Below are 21786 nucleotides of genomic sequence, written 5' to 3'. Positions count from 1 at the left end.
GCTGTGGCTTTTGCCTTTAGTTTAGGGCTGGAACTTAGGATCCTGTAACCGCTGAATAACACCGAGTAAACACACAAGGCCTCGAGGTTTAGACACGAACGCTCTTGTCGAGTGAGCAGCATTCCAGCAACTATGGTTGTGACAAAAGACTGAAGAAACCTGCCATACCACTCCAAGCATTGCATGATAATAATTGCTTTCATATAGAAAGAGCGAACCCCGTGCGGTGCTGATTCGATGGCACCGTACATTCCCAATATCTGCAGCCGTTGCCAAGCCTATAGTACAGGCTACAGGGGGATTGAGTTAAGATGTAGCCTCGGCGGGCTCGATTGCACTTTTTGTAATTGCTGTTGGTTATTCAGTAGTGCGATGTTCCATCTATCTCACTGGTAGAAGTACCAAGGCGCGATGCTCGCCCTCGAATTTATATATATATATAGTAATCTGTAATCCGGGCTTGGTAGCTGAATAACTAGGTTGCCCTTTCTATATATACTTGGGAGCTCAGCCAAAGAAGCAGACTAAGGATTTAAGACAGGAAACCATAGAACAATGGTTGAGGGTCCAAGAGCCCCCGAGGAGAAGCCTAAGTATGTCAAAACATCCCTAATAAGTTAACATAAGACACGTGAACAGCCTTATCGCCACAATGGTCAAATCAGGGGTGAAATAGAAGCTCAATTCCTAATGGAATTGTCTAGATAACCTGTCAACAACACTATAGCTGACGGTGGGGGAAGCGGTGTATTGAGGGCCTAACGTTGTCATCGGATACTTTATTGTCCTGGTAGGGCTGAATAGTCTAATATACAGGTACTATAGAACCCCTTAAACCGCGAGTCATGTTTTCTTACTACGGTTAGCTTATGTAGCAGGAGCAACGGCCAGGTCAATCTAAAATGCACTAGTTAGTAATAGTCTGCCAGCCTTATCCACAGGGCGGATATCAGTGCACTGGATAGGGCTGACACGCTGCTGCCTAGTTTCCCTGTCGAAATTGCACCAGTCAATTTAACAACCGCTTGTCGACCATGTTTGGGTATCTGGAAGAGTTACTACGACTGGTGAAGACCATTCCCAATTTATGAAGGAAGCAAAACTGCAACTTCACATGTTATGGTCGCCATAATGCCGTTATCAAGAGGCCACAATCGGTAATAATAATGCATCTTCAAGCTGTGACCCACAAGCAGACCCGATCGATGAGCTTTAGCCATTAGACTGGAGTGCATGGATCCATCCGTGCATGGCGCTGGCGCTTGTGAAGGAATATTGTGCTGCCTATTCCTGGCATTCTGGCCCTATATCTGCTGATCCCTTTCCTTCAAACATCAATATATAGCCAACCCGGTCAACTACAGTTACAGAATAGCACAATGAAACTCGCCCTGGTGGCTCTTGTGGCTGGTCTGGCCCATGCCACCCCGTTAATGACATCTAGAGCCCTTCCCAATGCCCCTGATCAGTACGCGCCGGCGAACGTCTCCTGCCCGGCCACGAAGCCCTCGATTCGAAGTGCAGCACACATCTCCTCGAATGAAACAGAATGGCTCGAGTCACGTCGGAAGGAAATCAGCTCGCCTTTAAGAGAGTTTCTAGGTCGTCTAGACATCGCAGGCTTCGATGCATCGGGCTACATGGACCTGGCGTCTATGAATTCCACCAACATCCCAAATATCGGCATCGCGGTGTCAGGAGGCGGTTATCGCGCGATGCTCAATGGAGCTGGAGCCCTAAAAGCTTTCGACAGTCGAACACACAACTCAACCGCCAAGGGCCAACTCGGGGGTCTCCTGCAGAGTGCGACCTACCTTTCTGCTCTCAGTGGAGGAGGCTGGCTGGTTGGGTCTGTCTTTGTGAATAACTTCACGACAATCACCGATCTGCAAGCCAGCGACCGGACGTGGGATTTGCGCAATAATATCATCGAAGGCCCGGACGTTAAACACTTCCAGCTGCTATCCACGGCCGGATACTGGAGTGACCTGGTGGACACTGTCCACTCGAAGAAGCACGCAGGATACGACACTTCCATCACTGACTACTGGGGCCGCGCTCTGTCCTACCAGTTCATCAACGCGTCCGACGGCGGTCCCAGCTACACCTGGTCTTCAATCGCGTTGATGGATAACTTTCAAAAGGGAAAGACTCCTTTGCCCATTCTCGTCGCCGACGGCCGAAACCCCGGTGAAAAGGTCGTCGGCGCAAACTCAACCGTATACGAATTCAACCCCTGGGAATTCGGCACCTTCGACCCAGCCATCTACGGCTTCGCACCGCTAGAATACCTCGGATCAGACTTCGAAGACGGCCAGATCGGCAATAACGGAACCTGCGTGCGAGGCTTCGACAACGCCGGCTTCGTAATGGGCACGTCCTCAAGCCTGTTCAACCAGTTCCTCCTGCGCCTGAACGGCACCTCCATCCCCAAGACCCTCAAGTCCGCCGTAGGCTCCATCCTCGAAGACATCGGCGACGCAAACAACGACATCGCAAACTACCCAAACCCCTTCTACAACTTCCAGGCAAGCACAACCGCCATCTCCACCCGCCGCAACCTCAGCGTCGTCGACGGCGGCGAAGACGGCCAGAATATCCCCCTGCACCCTCTCATCCAGCCAACGCGGCACGTAGACGTGATCTTCGCCATCGACTCTACAGCAAACGTCCACAACTGGCCAAACGGGCAGTCCCTCGTCCGGACGTACGAGCGCAGCCTCAACTCCACGGGCGTCGGCAACGGGACCGTCTTCCCATCCATCCCTGACGAGAACACATTTATAAACCTCGGGCTGAACAAACGGCCTACATTCTTCGGATGCGACACGAAGAATCTCTCCGCCGCTGCTCCGCTGGTCGTATACCTCCCCAACGCGCCGTACAGCCATATGTCAAACACATCGACCTTCGACCTCAGCTACAGCGACGACGACCGCGACGCAATAATCGAGAATGGGTATAACGTGGTGAATCGTGGCAACAGCACCGAGGACGGGCAGTGGCCGACGTGCGTTGGGTGTGCGATCTTGAGCCGCAGTGCGGAGCGGACGGGCACGGTATTGCCCGAGGCCTGTAGACAGTGTTTCCGCAGTTATTGCTGGAATGGGACGCTGGATAGTACGGAGCCCGAGGATTATCAGCCTGCTGTGGTGGTTGAGACGAGTATGGCTGGGAGGGTGGCGCCTTGGGGGGTTGGTGCGCTTGTTGGGTTGGTTTGGGTGGGTTTGATGTAGATGTGGTTTATTGATGGATTTACTGTTGCTTTTGGATGAATTTGCTATTACTTAGACGTGATATATTGCTGTTTCCGAATATGGTTCTGATTAATACTGGTACCCCTGCATTTAATAGCAAACCTCAGGCTGTAGGGGCTATGTAGTACAAGTATTCCTGCGAGTTGATTAGTTAGTCACTATATAACTAACTAACGGATTAACTGTAAAATCAGACTTGAAAGGCAAGGTGCATGGTCGCTAGCTTCAGGCACCGAATGGGCTGTTCGGTCCGGAAACAAGATATTCATGGTAGAGTGGCAGGTCACCAAACCTTGTGATGAATCCGCGAACAAACTTTTTAGTGAAAACGCTTATAAAGAGAACCCCCGGGGATTTCGAATTCTTTTTCTGTATAACTCCAAAACGAGCGCTGGCTCCGGAACAATGGCGCTCCTTATCAAAAAGTTCTTACACTCTATCCGACTCCTTGGGCGGCGAGGGAAGTATAAGCGTCTCTTGCCCCATGAGGAGACCCCCAGGCCTCTCCCCCCCGATGAGAAACGACCCTGGTCTCTGCTACTGGAGCTGCCTCTGGATATTCTGGTAGATATTGTACCATACCTACCACTGGTGTCCCAGGTCTGCCTTGCACTCATCTGCAAGCCGCTCTACAGACTACTACGCCCCGTCCTTGATGATGAACAACTAGCCTGGCCAAGGTATCTGGCTAGCCCATTAACCTTGAGCAACGAATTTGGTAGCGAACTGCATCTTCCACGGATTGACCTTCTGCTCAAGCTGGAAGATGCCCGCTGGCTATACTGTCGTACCTGCCTTAAGCTTCACCCATACAACTACTTTCCTCCAGACTTTGCTCGTATTCCACCATCGCGTCGAGACTGCAGGTTGTACTGCGGAATTGTTGATTTGTGCTCCTGCCTGGCCCTCACCTACACAAATGGTCAACGGCTTAGCGAGTGGATACAGACAGGAGTACCAAGCCAGGATCTTCACCGTAACATCCGACAACAATCCCAATGCCAAACGCTTAACAACAGGAGGCTCCTTATTCATAGCTGCTCGGTGACAAGCCAACCTGACGTGTTTTTAGCCCTCACCATCATGCTGACACTCGACGCCGGCAAATGCTTGGTAGTCACGACTAGGTACAACGTGTATTGGTCAACGCCGCACAAACGTCTCGGAGATTTGGTGAACGACCGCGAGGCCTATCGACCGCCATTCAATACTGAATCTATTTTTCTCTGCTCAGATGTGCACGCCCTTGCTGGGTTATACGGAAGCTACGCACCTACACTGACGCGGAAAGATGCATGCGGCAGCTGTGATACAACATTTCATCTTCTTCTCTGCACTGATGACGGCCTTCACTCTGTTATTCGCAGTGAGCGTAATCTCGGGATTGTGGAACATGACCCGAATATGCCCAGGCGGCTGGTACGAGGCTCTCAAAAGTGGTGGCTAACCTCCCGGGATCCTGGGAATGCCATGGAGGGAATGTGGTATCGCTGGTCCTGAGAGCCCTCGAGAGGAAGATGATGAGACGCTGGACCACTACACCAAAAGACCTTGCAAGGCTGGTGGCTAGCCAGCTATCTCCAACAAAACATGCTACAACAGAATCCCAACAAAGCAAACACATCATCATAATCAGAATCCCGGCAGCTGCCGTAAAAAGCAAACATCCCCAAACACCGTCTATTATTACATGTAGTCCTGCTCATACTTGATGCCCAGTCAACAATCGCCATCCTCCACTGCAGCAGGCACCTGTCTGGCGTTGAGGAAAGACACACAGAAGCAGCTAGCAGACTGCAGGACTTCAAGGGCACAGCCAGCCGTGGCCTGTAACTGCCCATTTAGGAACTACCGCTCCTTCTCGCTCTTGCTGTCATCGCTCAGGTCTGGAGGAGCTTTGTGGCAGTCAGCACCTGTTTGCTCTCCCGTCCAGCCCTCCGGACATGGACTATGTCCTCCTCAACTGCGCAGATGAACACCAAATCCAGTTGGATTACAGGTCATGCATTTGGAACTGTGTTGGTGCTCGTGCCAGGGAGGGTATGCAAAGATGGCCCTTCCATACTCTCTCATTTCTAATTACATACCAGGAGAATCGGCAGCAAGGCTAAGCCTCGTGTTTGGAAAAGAAGCGATGGCGCCTTCTACTCCATTTATACTCGTCTGTTGTTTCTCCTGGCGGCATCCTCTCCGGTTGATCCGCTTGACTCTTCCTGTATACTGACCTCTGCTCTCTCATCCAGTGACGGATAACTCCCCTCCACGAAGTCACTCTCGAGCCTACGTGTGATCAAAACTTCCTAATCGGAACCAGTCGGTGTGTGTATCGCGGACCCCTTAATTGATTGCCGACGAACTAATGGAACGGTGACAGCGATACTTTTGGTCCGCATTTTACCTCGCAATCCATCATCCAGCGAACAGCACAGGTGAAAGCATGCCCGTTATAGTCAACTAAGATCATCGAATTTCAACGGTAGGACCCGGGTCCCTGGAATTCCTGCCTCGGCCTTTGCCAGGAGGAGCCCAAATTGGGTTGCGAAACGAAGGGCTTTATATAGGGTCTGCTACACACACCCGCCGTTGCCATATCACGTACTGACCACAGCTGTCTAGAAACCGAGTTGTCAGTTACTTCGTGAGAGGTGGATGGTCGCCATTCAAAGTATCCCAAGATACCAACGGAAGTTATGTTGTGAAGGAAACGAAGGGAATTGGGATTCCGCTTACTTTGGTACTTCGTCTTCTAGAACTCTCTGCTACCAACCAGTATTTGTTACCACAGATCTTCTTTTATTGACCGTCTTTACTTCCCAATGCTCCAAACGTGGTGACCAACACATAGATCAAGGAGACCCTGCCTTACCTGTAAATCTACCTCTACCAACACCGGCCGTTCTTCAAGACCACTCAATTTAAAGCTATAGTATTACAAACCAAAGAAACAGTAGATCACTTATTGCGACGCCCTCAGGCCCTCCTCGCTCCCCTCGCGGCTCTGTTCCTGTACAATTGAGAATCTGCTATCCACAGACCGACTGGCTCGAATTAGAAAGTTTTGATTAGACGGCGGTACGAGGGTGTCTCTTTGGAAGAGAACTTAGAATGGAACGGGTCTGGTCGACAGGAGAGATATCTATCACTTTATAGGAGGGCAGGCGTCAGTATGCAGGAAAGGTCGCAGAGCGATCAGAGAGGATACCACCAAGAGGCAATTGTACCTGCTGAGCTGTGACTGTGGGACACTTAATGGGTTTCCAGCTAGGACTTGTCCAGCTGCAACACCCACTGCATATCCTACCTTCTGTTGGAGATAGCTGGCTAGCCACCAGTCTTGCAAGGTCTTTTGGTCTAACGGTCTAGCGTCTCATCATGTTTGACAGAGTGGAAGTTTATCAAATGGAGTTTGGCATCTTGCACGCACTTTCCGATCCGGTCTATACGTAGCAATGTCGCGTATCCGTTTGGTGTTTGGCGTGGAAGCATGGATATTCGATTTAACTTCAAGGACTGGGTCTGATTCATGGTCGGTATTATACATTACATGATTTTTGATACACACTGACAGCAAAACACGTATCAAGGTATCTAGTACTGCAAACAAAAGAAACAGTCAGTCACTTAATGCGACGCCCTCAGGCCCTCCTCGCTCCCCTCGCGGCTCTCTGCCTCTACAACCGTCGTCACGGTCTTGACAATGCCCTCCCTGTCCTCATGCCCCCGTGTCCGAGAGGACGATCTTCCGGACCCCCCCTCCCGCCCAGCCGAAATATGAGTATTCATCTCATGCGCCTCCCGGTCATAATTATCGTAGTGATCCGTGGTGGCAGTTCGCTTCGAGAAATTCCGGGGATTATAGGACCGCGACAACGGGGTCCGGTGGCTGGATCCAGGCGGGCTGGACGAGGAGTCGACGCGGTTCATGCTCCGGCGGACGACCTTGGAAATCAGCTGGGCCATCTTGAGCTCGAGGTAGAGTTTCACGGTGTATGTCACTGGTGCAAATTGGACGTAGCTAGAGGGAAAAGTGCATTGGTTAGGCTTCTATCTTGGAATCAAAAGGCTTGGGACGTACGTGAATTTGTCAGGCAGAGCCAACAGGCCGAGAAGCAAAGAGTCCATGACGGTCGAAATGACCACGAAGCCAATGTTGAAGTTGTATAGGGTCCAGTACTTGACGAGGCCGTCTGCGATGAGTCTGAACCGGACCAAGTATAGGAAATAGAGGTTGAGACTGAGGTCTAAAAGGAGGAAGAAGGCCTTCTCGCAGTATTCGAAGATGAGGTTGAGGTGGACCTGGAAGTCCGATGCTGTGGATAGATGGGCAGGAGTCCAGATGAAGCCGACAGCAATGTTGACGACGCCGATGGCGATGAGCAGTCCCCATCGCAGCTGCAGCGCTTTGCGCCTGCTGACCATGATCAAGGCAATTCGGTTGGCAATGATTTGGGAGAGGAGCTGGGTTTGCAGGGCCCATAGGGTCATTTCACCAGCGTAGTATGCATGACTGCGACGGGGGGTCAATTGTGCGGTCGACTGGGGGAAGCACAGAAGGGCTTACCTTCCAGGTATTACGCCGTCTAGCTGGAGACGTGTTGTGACGGAGAAGATGACATTCACGAGGGATTCCAGCCATATCAGCCAGAGATACTCGTGGAGAACCCTGTGCGTTCGTTTGTAGATTTGGAGGGTCTGCCGGATGACGCTCTCCATTGTGAAGATGAAGAGGCCTATGAAAAGGCCGAAAAAGAAGACGGAAACATCCATCTTAGGTCCTCTTTGGCTGGCAAATGTTCAGGAATTGGTGTCTATCCAGATTTTAAAATGCCATCGCAGAGCGAGAGGGAAGGGGCTGGCTGACGAGGCTTTAAGGTGATCACACGAAGCAGAAACAGTAACTCCAACACAAAAAGAAATGAGGGTCAAACCTAAACTAAACGGTACCCAACACGTCGAAGGAATCGGAGGTAAAGCTATTGTCTGACGAGGCAATGATAATCACCCGCCAGCCAAATAAGTGGTGCACAAGCTCTGGGGTCAGGGTTGTTGAACGGTTCCTCAGCTGCTCTAAACCCAAGCCTTCCATTTGATGTGCGGTAGGATCTTAATGGCAGACCATAGTCCTGACCCGGGCCGGAATTGTATCCCGATATCCATCGCACTGGGTAGGCTTTGGTTCTAGGGGCTGAGTCCTGAGACTAGGGCAGTCTCAGGTATGATCCTGCTAGCTGGACTCGCCACCGATTCGGGAAGGATCCACGCGGGGAAGGTTTCGCGTTGGATAGTATCGGGGCTAATCTTCGGACCTTCGATTCCTTTAGCAGAGAAGGAATATTTATGGGTCCCATTGTGCGCGTCAGGAGTCGGCCCGTTGGCTGGCAGGGGTTGCCTGTCAGTCACCAGCCGTGCCGAATATCAATGCCTTCTGGGCATACAACATCGTGTCCCAGGAACGAGAAACCCAAAGAACAAATACAGGAGAAATTATGAACACAGCCTGAAACTTGATCTGGCGCCCGGAACTGGGACATCGGCTGGGAAAATCAAGCAGCCTGGAAGGTTGCTGATAGGATGCCTTGGAGATGCAGCTAAGATCTACAGAGGATCTGGGAATTAAGCACAGAACAAGAAATGGATTGACATGCGGAATCTCTGTGGCAGCTGCCCCGGAGAAATTCTCCAGGCTCCAAAAGGCAGCAGCTTTGCCCTAATTCTGAGTGGACCGACTATATGGCTTACGGTGTCACCATTTTGATGCTTGTGGAACCCTCCCCATAATCTTTGACACTTGACAGCAGGTGAAGAGTTTTACACGAGCTATGCCTATTGCATTCGGTACCTTTTACTCCAGCTGGATCCAGGTCAAATTTAGAAGAAAAGGGGTACCAGCATTCCAGTCCGCACCCCCGGCCTCAAGCTTCGACCATTACAACAGACATCATATCGCAGTCACAGTAAGCTTTGGAATTTGAACCCTGAACGCTTTATCCGTACTAGGGGATATCATGACAAGCATAATAAGCAGGATAAAAGACGTAGGAAAGTACTAATAGCTAGTATAGTACCAGGCTACCAGTTGGCAGCTGGTAGCTGCAGCTCAACATGCAGAACTTGGCATTTCACGCTTAAAGCAATCCCAAGACCCTGGAACCAGAAATCAGTATATACTGTCTTTGAGTAAGGGGTATGTAATCTGCCCGTCAATGGCCACCCCGTCGATTCTTCCATAGTGTTGACACCACCAATTTGAATATCGAAATCTGCTTCGCGACCGCGCTGCAAGGACTTTTTCGCAGTCTGTTTGCATTTAATTATTTTCTCACTGGTTTAGAGGCCCTGCGTGGAATTTCACCAGGGTCAACGGCTGTGGAGGATCGATTTCCACGAGTTGCCCTGCGAGCCCTGGACCAGCCACTGCTTCATTTCGAACTGCTACACTACTGATCATGTCTCAGTGTGAATTGAAGGGCTGACAATGGTTTTTTAGGGCATAGAAAATTACATATCTGGTTTGGAGACAATCCAGATGGATCCAATGGGCGGCCCAGTTTCCTCTTTGGGTTCCGGTCCCCTGGCCTGGGCTACAGCTAATTGATATCTGGAAAACGATAGCGAGTCTGTCACATATCGGCAACCTTAATGCCATTATGCATTAGCTCTGCCACGTCCATATTGTAAACTAGATTCGATCTCGCCGCGCTACCCAGCATAGCCTCCTGCCTGCCCAGACCCTAAAGAGACGCCGGCCCTTCTACCCCGCCGTCCTGCATGGCGCTTCTTCTAAATATACCCACCCAGGGCGATAAAAGGCGCAGGGATACTTAAGTCCCTGTGAGTCTGCCAACCGACGCACGGGATCTGCAACACTCACCATGGTTGACCAAAACGAAAGCGCTTTTTTGGCGAAACTCCCAGTGGAGGTTCGCTGTCGAATCTACGAACTGGTATTTGGAGACAAGATCATCGTATTCAAGGGCAACAGCGAGCCAAAATTCGGGCATTGTCTTTGTCCTGTTCGAGGCCAAAAGTGGCACTGGCTCAGCTGGGACAAACCACCCGCCATATCTTGTAGGTGTATATGCCACGAAAACGACGGCCGAACTCTGCGCCTTCCGCTGCTCCTGGCCTGCCGCCAAATGTATGTGATATAGCACCCCAATCCCCGGAGCGTTTCTCGATACTCATAGAAAACTGGATGAAGCTTTTCGGAGTCTGTGCATATCCTGTGGTCCCAAAATCCGATTCATGTCCAGCTGGTGACTGGCCCATTGGACTTTGGCTTGTTTTCTGACCTTCGATCCACTATACCGTCTGCCAACTTCCACGCAGTCCGCTCGCTTGAGATCTCGGTCTTACATCCACTCGTTAGAAGACGTCCTCAGACCCTTGATGACGAGTGGTTTAGCGGCTGGACGAGCACTTGGGATGTCATCAAAGGAATGAACGGACTTGTTAATATCCAGGCCTGGATAAAGATGGACCAGGAACTAGGAGAGGATTATATGACTGCCGAACAGGAGGCAATGTTATTTGCGCCGCTAATGGGACTAGACTGGCTACGGGATTTCAAGGTCGAGGTAACATGGCCGGCAAATGAAGGCTCTGAAAGCTTCCTTCGTGGTGCGCCATTTGATCTTGCTAGGAATAACGACCCAATACCGGGGAAGCCCGTCTGGGTTGAAGTCCATGAATATCCTGCACGACTTCGCACAAGGGCCGTGGCTTAGAGAAACAGCAAATGGACAGGCATAAAAGAATCGAAGGTGGGGCACCATCCACCATGAATATCTGGACATGATCATGCTTTCCAAAGCTTCATAATCGCCCGTTGAAACCTCTTTGCTGTTTTCTTAGCTACAGCCACAAGCTTGCCCTCTTTGGTGAATTTGAGACCTTCATCCTTAATTTTACGCACACCTGGGGTCTATTAGAGCGAGAAGGCAGCAACAAGATTAAGGATAGGCTTACCCAAAGCAAAGAACGCATACGACTCTGGATTATTACATCCTTCTTCTTCCCCTAGCGCAACGCATGGGTGCCAGTCATACGCGGGATCGCCCTTGATATTATATCCGAATGGCAAAGCATGTACCAACTAAAAAGGCAAATCCGTTAGTAGAGCGAAAGGAAATGGCAATCTTGGACGTCTGACCTCGTGCAAGAGAGTAAAGTCCAGTCGGCTAGCCCAGACATCTGCATCAGGGTCGACGTCGGAAGAATCTCTTTCAGGATCGTAACTTCTCAGGCCCTGCACTTTGGGCAGGGTACCATCGGCGTTTGTGAACTCCGCAGTTGTTACCTGGTCCAAATACCACGGGCATAGTTGAATGATCAGGTGATTGTTTCCGTTGCTCTTGAATGCGCTCGTGTAAGCCACGGTGGTCCCACCCTTGCATCCTTCATACCCCTGGTCCCAGATCTGAGTAGTTCCATCTTGGTCGTCCTTCAGATATCTATCATCTTGCGAATCACCAAGACGTTCATGGACCTCTGTAAATCGATTGAGGTTACAGTAGATTGTCTATGATCCGTGAGCCCAAAACCGCCCAGTTTGGTCCAAGACAAAACTTACTGGTGGTGTAACCCTCGCAGTCTTAGTTTCGCCAAATGGTGTTAAATCTTGGATGAAATGATAGACATCTGTGGCAGGAGTCTGGGTTAGAATATCGGTATATGTTATCAAATGGCTTCGACAAACGTACTTTTCACTTTGGGCAAATCTCCGTCACGGAAGAACCACCTTCTAAGATCTCGGATATCGGAATTTTCGTCCTTGTTTAGTTCCTGGAGGGCACTATCGGCCGATTGCTGTACTTTGCGCATGGAAATTTTCAGTTTGTTCTCGATGTCTACCTCAGGTTAGCATGAATGCGAGTGCCGGGGGATGAGATGCAAACCTTTGCAGGATTTATCGATAAAGTAGCCGTCGACGCAGAGGAGCTGTAGCCAGAAGAGAGAAAGAAGAAGTAGGGTCTTAATCCAGGGCATTGTGCTTGCCATGGTGACTGAGTGGTCGAGTGGTTGATTGATGGATTGTGAACGACAGAGTAGACTGAAGCCTGTGTCGAAAGACAGAGTAGACTGATATCCGACATATTTATACCTTCAGATATGCTACTATCCATACAGTTTCCTGACTGTGGTTCCATTCCAAGTAGGAGTTGTCTTGAACAGCCCCCAACCAACAGAGACAACACAGCAAGCCATCATACTTTTGCGTACAACTGCAAGGTCAAACCAATCCGCTATCACGAGGAAAGTTGGGTTGAATTGATATACCTTGTATACATGTTTCGGAATGAGGGCTACTGCACTGTGACATGGCCTCTTGACTCATTCCAAAAGATGGTGTATACCAAATACAGCGACCAGCAGCATCGATTGCAACGGAAAAGACAGAAAATGTAACACATCATGGGGCCATACTGCAGATAATGCCTCATTCTGTATAGAGAATCGGACTCTGAGTCTGAATCATGACTCTCATGAGAGGCTAAGAATAACAAACGGTGTTCCGGGGATACGCCTACAACCAACGTTAATGCAGGCCAGCAGCGGCGGCCTGCAGGACCAAGAGACTTAGGGCACGGGGCGGTTCTTAATGCTGGCACCAACAATACAAACCAGTCCCTAATTGGACGCTAAAATGTCCAAGGTCCGGGGTTCATCCTGCACGGGCCAAACTGCACGGGCGGCTGTGCACAGCCTTCAATGTATACAGGGACTGCTATCTTTATACTCCGAGTTACAATATTTGCAGCATTTGCATGTTTCTCTGGTATAAATATCGTAGAAAATGGTTCCATTTGGGTATCTAACTCTCTACTCTCTCATCATACCTAGTTCTCATTATCAATATCCCAGAGAAAATGGTTCAGCTTCAATACTCTTTGCTGGCCTTTGCCTGCATATCCCAACTTGTATGGGCCTTCCCCAAGCCAGATGAAGGTTCTACAATTCAACAGCGCGGAGGAGGCCCTAATGACCAATTTGTTTTCGCAATCTGTCCACGGTGAGTTCCCGGTGTAATGACTCCTTAGCTACATCAAAGCTAACAGATTCTAGGAACCCCAAAAAATGCTCCCAATGCGGAGGCGACTCCAAGAAGAAAGGCTTCTGTGACATCGAGATTGCCACCGGATACCGGTCTGACTATAACAACTGTATGAAATGGCACGGCAAAGGAGAAGGGTGCGGGTTGGTCTGCGAATGTATCTCGGAGGAGACAGGCAAGCCAGGGTAAGACACATTCAAATCTCCCTGTCTACTCTACCTGCTCTACTAAGTTAAGTGTCAAAGCACCGGGGTGCCACCTATTATTCCATTCCCACCTATCCCAGTAGGATTTGCACCACCCCCCGCTGCAGTACCCAACCCGAAGACGGAGGATACGTGCGGCAATGACTACACCAAGACTAGTTGCAAAGACTGTGAGCCACTAGATGGCTGGTGTACCAAAGGTGAACACGCCGGGTGTCCTTGTAGAGAGGAATGCCCTGCCGATGACGACGACAAGAAGCCTACTTGCTCAGCGGACGACTGCAAGGGGGAGAAGGGCTCTTGTACCATTGTGAGTCCTCCAACTCCCTGCTTATCTATCTGTATTAACTCCAGGTCAGGGCCACCACAAGGGCTGTGAATGCAAATCGGAATGCCCTAACCCAGACAAGAAGATCCTTGTTTGCAGCGATGATATTTGCAAATCAGAGAAAGAGAACAAGTGCACTACGGTATGGTCCAAAGCACTCAGCAGCGGCAAATTATCTTGAACCCACTAACTCCACCCAGGATGAATATAACGGCTGTGAATGTTACCACCTCACAAAGGATTACTATACCCGGAGGTCCAAGGCCCAGGTCCAAAACGATAGCAAAGCCATCGCCAAGTTGGTCGAGAGCATGAAGAAGTTCTACGACGAGCAGGGCGAGGAGGACGACGAGCCCAAGGACCCAGAGGTTACTTGCGCGAGCAAGGACTATAGCAAAGCCATTGACGTCGACGCCTCGTTCCTCAATAAGCTTGCTGACAAGTTCTGCAGTGGGGCCACGGACAAAAAGCGAAGCCAGGACCTGACAGCTAAAGACGTCTCGTCTGATGCATATGAGGGCTACAAGGTCCACTTTGAACTCGACCCCGGCGATAACTGCAAGACGGACTGTAAGGCTGCTTTCAAGTCTATGAGTGGCAAGTGTAAGTTGTTGGCCATATACTTGATAACTCTTATGATACTGATTAATCTATAACAGGCCAAGGTATCGACAGTCACTCCCTCCAGAAATCAGCCAGTTCCAAAGTCCCCGACTGCGGCGCCAGCTTCAGCTACAAGATCTCTGCGCCCGAGACAGACCCTGATACGTTTACCCAGAAGGGGGAGCAGGACCGAGTATGCCATGACGCAGACGCGTTCGGGTCGCATGGAGACGTCCGCCCACCCGATATTAGCACAGCATCTACGGCGTGTTTAGGTGTCGAAGATGACGAGGGTCGATTCACAGCCGAGTCAGAGCCAGTTACACACGAATCGACATATGCCGGCACCCAGCTGGCCTTCACCATGTCGTGGGTTGACAACTGTAAGGGAGACAGCTTTGATGTGCGGTACCCTACTGCGAAGAGTAACAAACTCGGTGATTCATGTTGGAAGTACATGTTCGATAATTGGAGACAATGTAAGCTCTCCTCCCTTTTCCTCGATATCGAGCTAACCTGGGCCTATAGGCAATAATGGGGGTGCTGGTGGGTACATCGACTATGGCTGTGTGAGATATGACTTTAGGCCTTCGTTTGACTAGGGATGGTTGTTTGCTTGATATTTTATTTCCTAACTCGTGTATTTCCGGGAAGTTTGTCTCCTATTGAATCCAGCTCGTTCGCCGCACGTGAATTATAGTGTTTCATCTACACACTTTATATTGGACTGGACGGGTAATGATGTCACCCAAATTATATATATTGTGCAAGCCACGAAACTAAGCGAAGCCTTTCACATTGCGAGAGAAGATAATACTTGAACAGGAACCTTATTAGGGATTATCAAAACACGACCCATATTCTAAACGTATTATTGTTGGAATGAAACCGGCTAATCGCGCAGCCAGAACCTCACCACCAAAGCTGCGGCCAAGATAGCACTTTGCTGCTTCAACCTATCCGGATTCGGCAAGTCGCGCTGCTAATCATTCCCGGATAGATGATAACAGATCATATCACGTTAAGGGGACTTACATTTTACAAATCTCCATGCAATAGCCGTCCAAGGTCTGAGCTGGAATCCGCCATCGCAAGCAAAGTCAAGGTGCCAGGACAGGAAGAGATGAAACGACCCCAGAGTCAAGCTCCACACCGCATTATGGTGAGGGCCAAATAATGGGCTTTCTGTAGTATTCATTACGTATTCAATAGCACGACACAACGCCAGGCTTAATCTGTTGGAGTCACGCATGGGTCCATGCTTCTTATTAAATACTAACCCCTTAATTTGTGATGAAGCTGTTGGGACTTAGCGAGTCCCGAACATCTCCCGGGGATCTCCTATAAGTCTATAAGCAATTCTTGGCTATGAATAAATGGCGCCATGAAGCAGGTCCGGGTGTAGACTTGCAGAAGGATCTTGCAATCACACCATTATGCTCCGTAGAAGGAAAGGGGTGAAGAATCCCCCTCGTCGAAGAGGAAATGCCAATAAAATGCTTGTTTACACTTCGTACACAAAGAACGGTCTCTTGAACCTGGTGATCGTCGTAAGGCTGTGCCTTGGGTCAATGTTTTTGTCCCAGCGGGTGGCTGTGCCTGATCGACAACGCCAATGTACGCTGTTCAGTGTATAATAATAGATAGTTATAGTGATAGTTACCGGGATCGTCGGTTAGCCACATATTGAAGGCTCTCGGATCACCTTTCAGTGCTTTCACTGTCAGGTTCTGCAGTTAATCATGGGCACAGGATCCGGTTAGTTGCTCGCGTGAGTAATTTTGATAATGGGGAGATTACATGTCGTGCGAGCAGCCCACAATCTCAATAATAATAGGGTCAGTTGGGAATGGCAGGATTCGAGGTGATCCCATAATCAAAAGAGAGGACAAAACAGCCTCAGGGCCAGTGTTGACTGTTGAGTCTGTTGACGGCTCCACATTGGTAATGGTAAGCCAGCTGGCATGACGACTGCACGATCCACAGTCGGCCGTCGTAGCGAGAAGCGGTCGCAATTTCTGGAGACCAGGGAGTTGAGGCACAGGCAGGCAGACAGGTAGCTCAGGATCGTAAAATCCGACGCCCAAAGGTTCGGATGGACATTGGAGATAGACGGAGAAGTGCGAGCAGGAGTCAAGACTTCCCTCCGAACGGGGGCCAAAACAGCCGCCGGAGCCCGGCCGGGACAGTGAATGGCCAGCAGAGAGAAGCAGTGGATGCTGCTCATTAGCAGTTGACGATCTCTCGCGGCATTTGGCCAGTTTGACAGCGATCAAGCTGTCCCCACCGTAAGCCACTGGCCCCGGTCCGCACGCCAACCCGGCAGGCTGTATATGCGCTGGAGCCACTTAGATGCTCGGCATTTGGGCCTTAACTCAGGGCGAGCGGGTCAGCCCTGGCAGCAGACCTGGTAGTCAACGAGGCTGAGTTACACGGCCCCCAAAGATGCACCAAGCAAAATAACGGTCGATGGGGAATGGAGCTGGTCTGATAGACTGGCATAAGAAGGGGCGTTCCCCCCCGAGTAATCAGATCTTGCTATAATCATAATTCACATACACAGCGTGATTAGCTTATTATAATGTTTACAAAATCATCACTCCTACTCGCCCTCGGGGGGAGCGCCCTTGTGGGTGCAGTCCCCAGGGCTGCACACTCCCAGGACCCATGCGCGCAGTTGGCCCAGACCAGTAAGAAAGATCTTTGCAAAGACTGTCCTTGGCCCATTTCACTGACCATATACATAGAGGGAACCCAATACCCGGCCGAAGCAGCCTTAAAGTGTCTGCACTCGTTACCATTCGAGCCAAAGAGAGCCGTGGCCTACATTGACGACCTGGAGAAATACCTGCAGTTTCACTCTACTGCAGACAGTGTGAGCAGTATGTATTCCCGTGCATCCCAGGAAAGAAAAAGGAGGCTAACATGCCTTGTGATAGACCCCCCGAAGACGTATGAATCTCAGGCGGTCGACTTCTGGGAAGGGTTGGAAGACATCAAGAGGAAGGCCAAGCAGGGCAAATACAGCAGCCAATATGACTTCGACACCGCTCTGTACGAGCATTTCATCCATGTGCATGATGGTCACTTGAATGTCATTGGATGCTCGCTCAGTGCACTTTCATTCGTGGCCCAGGAATCACTGGTCTCGTTTTCGCCCGACGGACTCGAGCTGCCGGATATCTACACTATTGGTAAGTGTCACCTGGCTCTGTATACATATATTACAGCGGAAATTAACGAGCATTACAGGGGATGCAAAGGTTCTCAACAAGGATGCGAACGCCAAAGTTTCCCCCGTGGTTACAATCAACGGCGAGGAGGCTTCTTCTTACCTTGAGACCCTGGCAGAAGGGAGCCAGGTAAACCAGGACCCTGACGCTCGGTACAACGCGATGTTTTACTCGCTGTTCCGACCCAAGAACCAAATGGCAGGATTCAACGCTGGGTCCGGGGCCGTATACCCCGGCGTCAACGAGTACACCCTGGGATATGCCAACGGGTCCACGAGTACGGCCAACGTGGTAGCAGTCCCCAGTGCGGGTGAGTTCAAGTATACAAGCGGCAAGGAGGTTTACAATGCCCTCTGCGTGCCCAAGGACGAGTCCGCGTCAACCTCCACGCCCGCGGCATCCTCGACAGCCACGCCATCCCCCAGCACCAGCGCTCCTGCTACGAGCTCTGCCTCTGTGACGCCAAGCCCCAGTGCCCAACCTCCGCAACCGGGATACCCCAAGGCTGTCGTTCGCGACGAGGACACTGACATCGCCGGCTATCTGCCCAACGACCCCACGCTCAAGGACGCTGCTGTGCTGCGAGTGCCAACCTTCGAGGTTGGGGAGGCAACGGGCGGCACTGCCTTTGACTCAAATGTGGTTGCCAGGTTCCTCAAGAAGGCCAAGGCTGAAGACAAGAAGAAGCTCATCGTTGATTTGACTGCCAACGCGGGAGGGAATCTTGCGTATGGATGGAATCTGTACAAAATCCTCTTCCCCAATTCGAAGCTGTACTCTTCCACCCGTCTGCGCGCCCACGAAGGCCTCCACCTGCTCGAGCGAGCCGCATACAAATTCCTTGATACTTTCAGCGACGACGATTTTGAAAAAAGCGAGAAGCTCGACACTATTAGGTATGAGGCGATTAACTGGGCGGGATTCCTGACGCCCAACCAGAGCTATGAGTTCCAGTCTGCGGACGAATTATACGGCCCTGAGGTTGTGCTGCACTCGAATATGACCAGGGCTCACTCCCACGACTTCGAAATCGAGTCCGACTGGCAGACCCCCATCCAGGGCTTCAATGACATTCCTAAGAACTTCACCCAACCACCCTTCGCCCCCGAGGACATCTTCATCATCACGGACGGTGACTGCGGATCCACCTGCCCGGTCTTCACCACTCTGATGCAGTACGAGGGCGTCAAGACCCTCACGTTCGGTGGACGCCCCCAGCACGGACCCATCCAAGCGCTCGGAGGAACCCGCGGCGGTCAGGTCCTGGAGGCTTCAGCGATCCAGCAATCTATGCTGCAAGCTCATGAATTGGGCAAGGAATATGAATTCCTTTCCGAGGACGAGCTCAAGACACTAGCGGCTGTCAGCCCCGCGAAGAAGGCCTCTCTAGTTGCTACGATCAGAATCAACTTCCGCGACACGTTCAGCAAGCACGACAAGGACAGCGTCTTGCCCTTGCAGTATGCCTACGAGGCCTCGGACTGCCGCCTCTTCTACACCAATGAGAATCTCTTCTCTGCTGAGAGCTATTGGACCGATGCTGCCAACGCGATCTGGGGTGATGCCGAGTGTGTCAGGGACTCGCGGGCTTAATTTCATAACTATTCATCATAATGTCTTCCGACGACGGCTGTCCCTCTCTTTCATATATCCAGCCTGTTGTCTATTTCTTATAATTTAGCATTATAGACTGCATTACCTTCGTGTACACCAAGCCATTTGAACATTTCTTTTCAATTGTCGAGACCAGAGCAATAGATGAGTATTTAATAAAATAGAACCGTCTGACTGTTACTTTAAAACCTGCCAATAGGAGTAAACATGACTTCGAACAGCCAACGCCTCCCAGAGTCTAAAAATGCAGTGCGTAGTGTGGGTAGCGGTGTGGACGACCCCATCCCCGAGTGCACATCTTGATGCCTGGTTATCAGACCTGGAGATGAATTTCATAATAACTGGAAGTACCCTAATTACTTCAATAAAGACAGTGGACATCCACTCAGACACTAGCACCTCCGTGTTTAGCATGTAGTCCGACACCAAGGCCCTGCTCAACCAATTAAATTCCGGACAATAATCAGAACGTGGGCATTACACCCTGATGTTAGTCTACTTGCACATTTCAACTACTGCCCGAACGCCCAGCAAAAGCAGCGTCCTCTCGAAATGGAAGGCTGCCACGATACACTGTAAAGTACATAATTGGTTGCTTTAAAACTGGCAGCCTTGCCGCCTGAGGACCAACGCCTGCTGCAGACTAAAAGTGCAGTGAGGTGAGGTGAGGTAAGGTGAGGGAAACTTGCTAGCCGACACTTCGAAGTTTTAGGAGCTGTAGTACTACCTCGTTGGATATCCCTTATAAACCAGTGTCCATTATTTGCCGAAAGGAAAATTGACAGCAAGTGGCCATGGTTGGTTATCTACAGGTAGCATGCAGCCGGTGCGCCATGCTCAGGCACCAAGGCTGCCATCCCGGGCTCCCGGAGTCTAAAAATGCAGTGAACGTAGTGGGAATGCTTGAATTCGCCAAGCCTGAGTCAATACGGTGAAGTACGATTTTATCGAGCAGCTTTATCCACTGGTATAACATACTGTGACGATATGGCTGCAATTGAATATGTACACTAGCTGAAGAATCGTCCAAGTTATAGATTCAATTATCTGAGCACATAGGGTTAAACACTATCTGCATTTGCCAAATATAGCTGACACTCTACTTCCTAGCAGGGCAAGCAGTCTTGGTCGGCGTCGAAGTCTCCGAACTCGTAGGCTCCGGACCCCCAGTGCTAGTCGGCTCCCCACCACTACCATCACAAGCACCCTGATACGCATCAATACCCTTCTGGATCGCATTAGAAATACTATCCGACAGCTCCTTAGCAATATCCGCCAGAGCAGCGGGGACCTTGGAGACAACGGCATCACTCAAGCCCGTTGCCGCATCATACTGGTCCTTGAGCGCGGTAAGGGTCGTGCATCCCTCGCCGAGATCGATGATATCGCTCTTAACGCCGATAAGGCTCTGCACTGTGGCGTCGGTGTCGTCGGCGAGTTTTTGGGTTGGCGAGACGAGACCTAGCGCATCGAGTTGTCCTAGTGGCGGCTGGGCGTTGACGGTGGCTGTTCCTGAGGTGATTGTGTCCACGAGGGTGTTGGATTGGCTGATTATGGAGTCGGCGTCTAGGGGTTTGGCTTCTATGGCGCTGCCTAGGGCGAGGACCTTGTCGTCGATGTCGCTGAGGACGCCTTGGATGGCGGCGACGTCGCGTTCGACGTTGAGGTTGGTGGGGGTGGCTAGGGCCGGGGTGAGGAGGGAGATGGAGGTGAGGACGGTGGCGAGCTTCATTTTGGAGGGGAGAGTAATACTGTCAGGATAGAATACTGACTTGATGTGCTTGTTTTCTCCAGAAGTATGAAGGTTGTCAATGTGCTTTATATAGTGCTGGTTCTGCACATGGCCTCGGTACTGCCACTGTGTAGGAGTTGGTCCAGACGCCACAATATGGACTTTGCAATGGTTGAACTTTGGAAAAGGTGATAGTTTGTCTTGGCTGTTTAGCGAGTCAGCTTGTATAGCGAATCTGGTAACCGTCGCGAACGCCTCATTGGAGCTACCATCGATGTAACTGCAGCAGCCAAGGCATTGGTTGATGACCCATTGGCAGTTTTCCTCACAACCACCACTCTCGATAAATTGGCACTCGAAAGTAAAATGCCACTAGGATCCAGGAGAGGACATTGCATGTTGAGGCACTGTAGAATAAAGACTCAAGGTGGTGGTGTCTGCAGCCAATTTTTGGGAGGTAGCATCTGCTAGTCAAGTCTTGGACAACCATGCGGGGATGATGTCGAGGTCGCCCTACCCCAAGTTCCTGGAGAGACTTGGTCAATATTGTTGCAATCTCCACGAGGCTGGAACCTGGCAATTGAGAGATCCCCGATCCAGCCACAAAGCTGGGCAGCAAGCTTGGTGTAGTTGTTGTTGCGGGGATCCGAGGCACATGTGGAACATCGCTTAACAATGGCAAATGAGTGTGGGTTCCTGGGAAAGAAACAGATACACGACCAATTGAAGACGAGCTGGATATTAAAAGACTAGCGTCAG

General features: G+C 50.7%; 8 protein-coding genes across 8 annotated transcripts; 5 read left to right on the top strand and 3 right to left on the bottom strand.

Annotated features, from left to right (window-relative positions):
* Positions 1-1379: 1379 nt before the first annotated feature.
* On the top strand, positions 1380-3236 carry PLB1_2 (lysophospholipase family protein; the record flags this gene model as incomplete). The annotated part of the gene is made up of 1 exon (XM_041694659.1): positions 1380-3236. The coding sequence occupies one exon, from the start codon at positions 1380-1382 to the stop codon at positions 3234-3236; it is 1857 nt and encodes a 618-aa protein (XP_041560466.1).
* A 426-nt stretch (positions 3237-3662) lies between these two features.
* Positions 3663-4757, top strand: APUU_61327A (uncharacterized protein; the record flags this gene model as incomplete). The annotated part of the gene is made up of 1 exon (XM_041694656.1): positions 3663-4757. The coding sequence occupies one exon, from the start codon at positions 3663-3665 to the stop codon at positions 4755-4757; it is 1095 nt and encodes a 364-aa protein (XP_041560465.1).
* A 2121-nt stretch (positions 4758-6878) lies between these two features.
* Positions 6879-7970, bottom strand: APUU_61326S (uncharacterized protein; the record flags this gene model as incomplete). The annotated part of the gene is made up of 3 exons (XM_041694655.1): positions 6879-7272; positions 7333-7764; positions 7819-7970. 3 exons carry the CDS (start codon positions 7968-7970, stop codon positions 6879-6881), a joined length of 978 nt encoding a protein of 325 aa, XP_041560464.1.
* A 2159-nt stretch (positions 7971-10129) lies between these two features.
* On the top strand, positions 10130-10984 carry APUU_61325A (uncharacterized protein; the record flags this gene model as incomplete). The annotated part of the gene is made up of 2 exons (XM_041694654.1): positions 10130-10395; positions 10459-10984. 2 exons carry the CDS (start codon positions 10130-10132, stop codon positions 10982-10984), a joined length of 792 nt encoding a protein of 263 aa, XP_041560463.1.
* Positions 10985-11055: 71 nt separating this feature from the next.
* On the bottom strand, positions 11056-12257 carry APUU_61324S (uncharacterized protein; the record flags this gene model as incomplete). Its single annotated transcript, XM_041694653.1, has 6 exons — positions 11056-11174; positions 11226-11352; positions 11410-11778; positions 11830-11897; positions 11960-12106; positions 12155-12257. 6 exons carry the CDS (start codon positions 12255-12257, stop codon positions 11056-11058), a joined length of 933 nt encoding a protein of 310 aa, XP_041560462.1.
* An 869-nt stretch (positions 12258-13126) lies between these two features.
* APUU_61323A (uncharacterized protein) lies at positions 13127-15050 on the top strand (the record flags this gene model as incomplete). The annotated part of the gene is made up of 7 exons (XM_041694652.1): positions 13127-13269; positions 13323-13496; positions 13557-13827; positions 13877-13987; positions 14046-14448; positions 14505-14927; positions 14977-15050. The coding sequence occupies 7 exons, from the start codon at positions 13127-13129 to the stop codon at positions 15048-15050; spliced, it is 1599 nt and encodes a 532-aa protein (XP_041560461.1).
* Positions 15051-17029: 1979 nt separating this feature from the next.
* On the top strand, positions 17030-19274 carry APUU_61322A (peptidase S41 family protein; the record flags this gene model as incomplete). The annotated part of the gene is made up of 4 exons (XM_041694651.1): positions 17030-17138; positions 17196-17330; positions 17388-17642; positions 17701-19274. The coding sequence occupies 4 exons, from the start codon at positions 17030-17032 to the stop codon at positions 19272-19274; spliced, it is 2073 nt and encodes a 690-aa protein (XP_041560460.1).
* Positions 19275-20394: 1120 nt separating this feature from the next.
* Positions 20395-21340, bottom strand: APUU_61321S (cell wall mannoprotein 1 family protein; the record flags this gene model as incomplete). Its single annotated transcript, XM_041694650.1, has 2 exons — positions 20395-21232; positions 21297-21340. The coding sequence occupies 2 exons, from the start codon at positions 21338-21340 to the stop codon at positions 20395-20397; spliced, it is 882 nt and encodes a 293-aa protein (XP_041560459.1).
* Between the last annotated feature and the right edge of the window lie 446 nt (positions 21341-21786).

Source organism: Aspergillus puulaauensis, chromosome 6, assembly GCF_016861865.1.
Source record: "Aspergillus puulaauensis MK2 DNA, chromosome 6, nearly complete sequence".
Lineage (NCBI taxonomy): Eukaryota > Fungi > Ascomycota > Eurotiomycetes > Eurotiales > Aspergillaceae > Aspergillus > Aspergillus puulaauensis.
Note: the sequence above shows the minus strand (reverse complement) of the source record. Positions and strands in the feature narration are given on the sequence as shown.